The sequence below is a fragment of the Rhipicephalus sanguineus genome, unplaced genomic scaffold (genome assembly GCF_013339695.2).
Source record: "Rhipicephalus sanguineus isolate Rsan-2018 unplaced genomic scaffold, BIME_Rsan_1.4 Seq982, whole genome shotgun sequence".
In the NCBI taxonomy this organism is placed as follows: domain Eukaryota; kingdom Metazoa; phylum Arthropoda; class Arachnida; order Ixodida; family Ixodidae; genus Rhipicephalus; species Rhipicephalus sanguineus.
This window is the reverse complement of record NW_023616424.1, coordinates 33,544-38,119: the sequence shown is the minus strand read 5'-3', so window position 1 is coordinate 38,119 and position 4,576 is coordinate 33,544. Positions and strand designations below refer to the sequence as shown.

At 40.2% G+C, this 4,576-nt stretch overlaps 1 protein-coding gene across 3 annotated transcripts; it reads left to right on the top strand.

Annotated features, from left to right (window-relative positions):
- Window positions 1-277: 277 nt before the first annotated feature.
- LOC119378789 (uncharacterized) lies at window positions 278-4,326 on the top strand. Of its 3 annotated transcripts, XM_037647813.2 has the most exons (8): window positions 278-378; window positions 1,230-1,292; window positions 1,654-1,686; window positions 1,804-1,863; window positions 1,972-2,174; window positions 2,388-2,547; window positions 3,210-3,344; window positions 3,756-4,326. In XM_037647813.2, exons 2-8 carry the CDS (start codon window positions 1,256-1,258, stop codon window positions 3,764-3,766), a joined length of 639 nt encoding a protein of 212 aa, XP_037503741.1. In that variant the 5' UTR covers window positions 278-378; window positions 1,230-1,255; the 3' UTR covers window positions 3,767-4,326. The 3 variants fall into 3 exon arrangements, with proteins under 3 accessions (XP_037503741.1, XP_049267776.1, XP_049267777.1); XM_049411819.1 differs by lacking the exon at window positions 278-378 and having other exon boundaries at window positions 431-1,292; XM_049411820.1 differs by lacking the exons at window positions 278-378; window positions 3,210-3,344; window positions 3,756-4,326 and having other exon boundaries at window positions 431-1,292; window positions 2,388-2,838.
- The last annotated feature ends 250 nt before the right edge of the window (window positions 4,327-4,576 follow it).

The following is a 4,576-nucleotide window of genomic DNA, read 5'->3' as shown; positions in this document are numbered from 1 at the left end:
TCTGGCCGCATAATGTAAAAGCAGAGAAGGCTGGGAAAATGGCAAAGAAGCAGCATCCACCACAGTCATGGTGGAAGCAGTATGAAATTGCTGTGAAAGGTTTGTTCGGTAAGCGCATTTCAGTCACCTTACGCCTTAAGCCAGGGGTGATTATATTGATCACATTTTGCACTTTTTCAGTTACCTATGAACATGCCCGGAAAAAGCTAAATGACAGTCAGTTCCATTCAGACCTGGCCAGTGAAACTGAAATGCCTCTATTGAAGAGGCGTAGACGGCCACCAGCAGTCTGGAGTGACTCTGACAGTGAAGAGGAGGAGGAAGACTCTGCCACAAGCCAGCCAGGACTGCCACCTATCCCAAATAATTTTCCATCTGGTATTGTAAAATGTATTTGCCATTACTTTTCAAGATCATTGCATTAAGGACGTAGCTTTAGCCTTGCAAGCACTCAGTTGGTGCATGAGGCCAATTTTTTCTCAACCCTCTGATGTTACAATGCACCACCTCCTTTCTTTCATCTGCATTGAATATTTGGATACCAGCATTGAATAACTCCTCGTTAGAAGAGAAAAGCAGGCTGCTAGATGCATTCGTAGCTAGCCTGTTATTGACAATGCTCATGTTCCTTTATCAATAGGATTTTAAAATTTACAAAGCATATTTCCAAACAGTGAAATTAAAATGATGGGCGAGTGGGCGTGTTGGTAATTATTCATAACGAAGGTGGCAGTGCACGGTTGAAACACACAAGTAGGACGAGATGGGACGAAGTGCTTCGTCCATCTCGCTCTCCCCTGTGTTTCAGCAGTGCACTGCCAACTTCACAGTAAAATAAATGCAACGCTTGGAATGCTTTTCTGGTAATTTCACATTGAATGTCTAGTCAGCACTTGTTTTCGACAAGTGTGAACAAGGTATTTACCTTGCATGTACACTGAAACTTTGCTAGTTGCCCCTCTGGCATTTATTCACTTGCCAGAAATGTTTATCATGGAGTATAGCATGAATAGAATTGTGACATTCATGCAATTGTAGCAGATTGCTACAAAAGAAATTCATTCTGCAACAATGAACTGTGGAATTGTAGCTTTGAAGTTCAGTATAAATACTGGAGCTTTTGTAAGTTTGTTTTATATAGGAGTATACTGTGCTCCACAGCCAGTGTATGGCTGCGATTAATGCTAATAGGAATCATTACGTGATGGACTACACGTATTGCTTTCTAGGAATAACCTCGAGTGAAGCAACAAGTATGCCCACATTTGGCCAGGGAGACAAAGGCACAGCAGGTATTCTCACACATATACAGCTGTCTCGTTACAAAATTACGATTTACGTGCGTATTTATTATTTTTTGTGTGTAACGAATTTAGCAACTTTCTGTCGTTCTAATCTATAGGTTAGAACCACAGATAGCTGTAAAGCTTCTTAAGAGCCATGCATAAATGAATTCTCAAGCATTGTAGAAGCAAGTGGATGAACCAAAATATGTTAACCTCCATAATTCAGTTTTATAATTGAACTAGTAAACCTTTGCTATCGGTAATTTCTTTGCTCTGCTAGGCTCTTTGTCATATCTGTTGCACATCAGAATTTCTAACAAGTAGAGCGGCTCTTGTGGCTCACTGCTCTCGTTCTTCGACACTGCAGGGACCCAGTTGTCAGAGACAAACTCGCCACAAGGTACGTCTGATAACCACTCTGTTGATGAAGGTATGTGCCAGATAAGGGAGGTCAAAGTTAAATAAATCATTAGCCAGTTACTCCAAACTACTAATGAATTGAAATTGTGCTTTTCAGGTGAACAGACAGCGCAAGAACGGCCACGAAACTCGCCTCATGATTGTTGTGTAGAGAAGAGTACGCACATTTTGAAAGATATGAATGCAGTTTTCAGTAAAATGGTTTGCTTAAAATGTTCTTGAACCCTACTAAGTTTTAATAGCGTTTATTTACAATATTTTTCAGACTTCCAGCGGCATGTGCTACGACTGCTGAACACGCTTCGCTTCATGCTGGAACAGCAAGCGGACACCCTGAACAAGTTGTGCGATATGCTTCCCACTTCTTCAGTCACCGAATGCGCAGAGCTCTTAGGCCATCCGCTAAGCAGTCTTGAAGAACTACAAGAGTTCGACGACAAGCTCGATGCTGGAAAATTTAAGATCCTGGTAAGGGGGTTATGTTTTTTTTTTCAGTTCATCGAACTCATAATGAATATTCAAGGTGTTAAACACTGCTGTTTTGCAATATCAAGAATGTCATGGGTTTTTCGTACATTGCTTACTTGCTTTATGACTTAATACTCTTTTTCGTATTCTAAAACATTCACATCATCCAACAAGTTTCTTTGTTGAATAGAATTTCTTCTCTTTTGTACACAGGTTCATGAGTTGGCACAGCTTGGTGGGAAAGATGCCTACTGGGCAACAAAAAGAATCTTGTCATACTGCATCACAGACGAGGTTGCGGCACAATTTTCCTGGATGGGTCGAAAAGGAAAACTGAGCTTCTCCGCCTTGAAGATTGCTAAAGCCATAACAGGTGTGCTGTATAATACATCTTACTTTTGTGTTTTACACAGAATTAGCCTTCCTCAGGAAAAACAAAAACATGCTCATTGGTCTGTTTTTTTAAGTGCTGCCCGTTTATCTATTTTGTAAGTTTGCAGTGTCAGTTATCACTATTGCTATTGGTTGCATATTTCAGCACTGCAAGGATGCTGCAATTTCACTGTGCACTTAAATTTTAATGTTGGCTAAAGAAGCCTACATGGTAAAAAATCTACAATTTGGTAGCACTCTAAAGGTCCAGGCTTAGCTTTAGAGGCTAAAAACTTAAAATATTATAGTTTGTCTGGTAAAAAGCAAAGGGCATAAATAAAGTGTAAGATCACTGTGCAACCTTTCAGTGCAAGGCAGTGTGAGGTGATTCAAATAGCAGCCGAAATAAAAAATGTAAAGCAATCATTTGATTGTTTTGGCTCGTGTTCTGCCTCGTTATCATTTGAAAAAGCAAGTGTCACTGATGTGCCCAACTCTATTCAATATAACAAATCTATTATGTGTGGAAGGACTTCGAGTAGGCAGTAATTTATTTCTCAATTTTTTGTAGGCTCAGCAGACTGTTTATGACTCTTGAAATTTGTATTTTCGCCAAGACAACTGTTATTGTTGAGATGATTTAAGGAATCTTGTAAATTTCAGATGCTGCTCGCAAAGCGCCAAACGCAACCGCTGCCGACGTTGAGGCCTCTATCAAATCGTGGCTCCGACATGCCCCCGAGCGCCTTGCCACCAGGTTTCAGAAGTCAAAGCAAGGACAACTTGAGCAAGCAGCAGGTAATGGAATTCACATTGTCGCATCATGTAAAATCCTGAACAGTGCACAAAAATGTATGTTGTGCCTGTATTCCTAATGTGTAAGTGTTCTAAGCAGTCGATATGGTGAAATCTGTGTTGAGCTTGTGACCTACCTTTATACTCTTTGTATTATCTTCAGCCAGGCTCCTGTACACTGCACAAACTAGCTCGGAAGAAAGGCCCCAAAGTTCCTTACTTGTTTTACCATCTTTGTTGCTGCCCTTGTCCACATGTTTGTCCTTGTTCTTAGTTGTGTAGAAATGTATATTCCCACTTAGCAGCCGACTGAAACCATGCTAATGAGATGTTACACAGTAGATGCCTATAAAAATCCCATGTCACAAGTAGCGTCTGACAATCGTCTTTGTCATGGCATTTTTGCTGTTTCAGATACTGACTGAAACTTTCGCCACGGCCCAGCTTCTGATTCCCTGGTCGTTCTGGGGATATTGATGGCAGCAGATTGAACTTTTAGATGTTTTATGCCCTCACTTTGTCATAGTGTTGTGATGCTCCAGAGCTTCTGGTCTTTATGTTTAAATTTAATGTCTTTAAATGTTTTAGATGTATGTCTCATGCACTCATGTTTTAGGTGCTTTATAGGTTTATTTGTATATGTAGAGCCATTGAATTTAGCCATGACCATTTGTATGGATATTGTTGTGCTTGGCGAGATTAATGGGGGTGACAGATTGATGGTATGTTTCTGTGAATGAAAGTGCCCTTATGTATTGTGTCTGGGGGCAAGAAAAAAAGTCTTTCATCATATCGTGCTTAGGAGGATACAGGGTGTCCCATGTAACTTTAGCCAAACTTTAAAAATATGCAAATGCCACCTAGCTCAACAGAACCAAGGTAATGCTGTTTGCGGTCGCTTAGAGATACTCAGAATATTTTTTTGCATTCCACATAATTGCATAATAAGTCTTAATTAATTAATCAACTTCCGAAATATTAAAATTAGATGAAAAGTATCAATAAGAAAACTGTAGAGCAACATGAAAAACTCCCGATACAGCTTTATGTTACTCAATACGTGCTACATAAAAGTGTTTTTCCGAGCGTGAAAGAAGCCCGCGAATACATGCAAAGTGCCTCGAGCGGCCAGTCGCGCGGCAATTTTGCACGTATTCGGAGGCTTCTTTCACGCACGGAAAAACACTTTTATTTAGCACGTATTGAGTAACAGAAAGCTGTATCGGGAGTTTTTC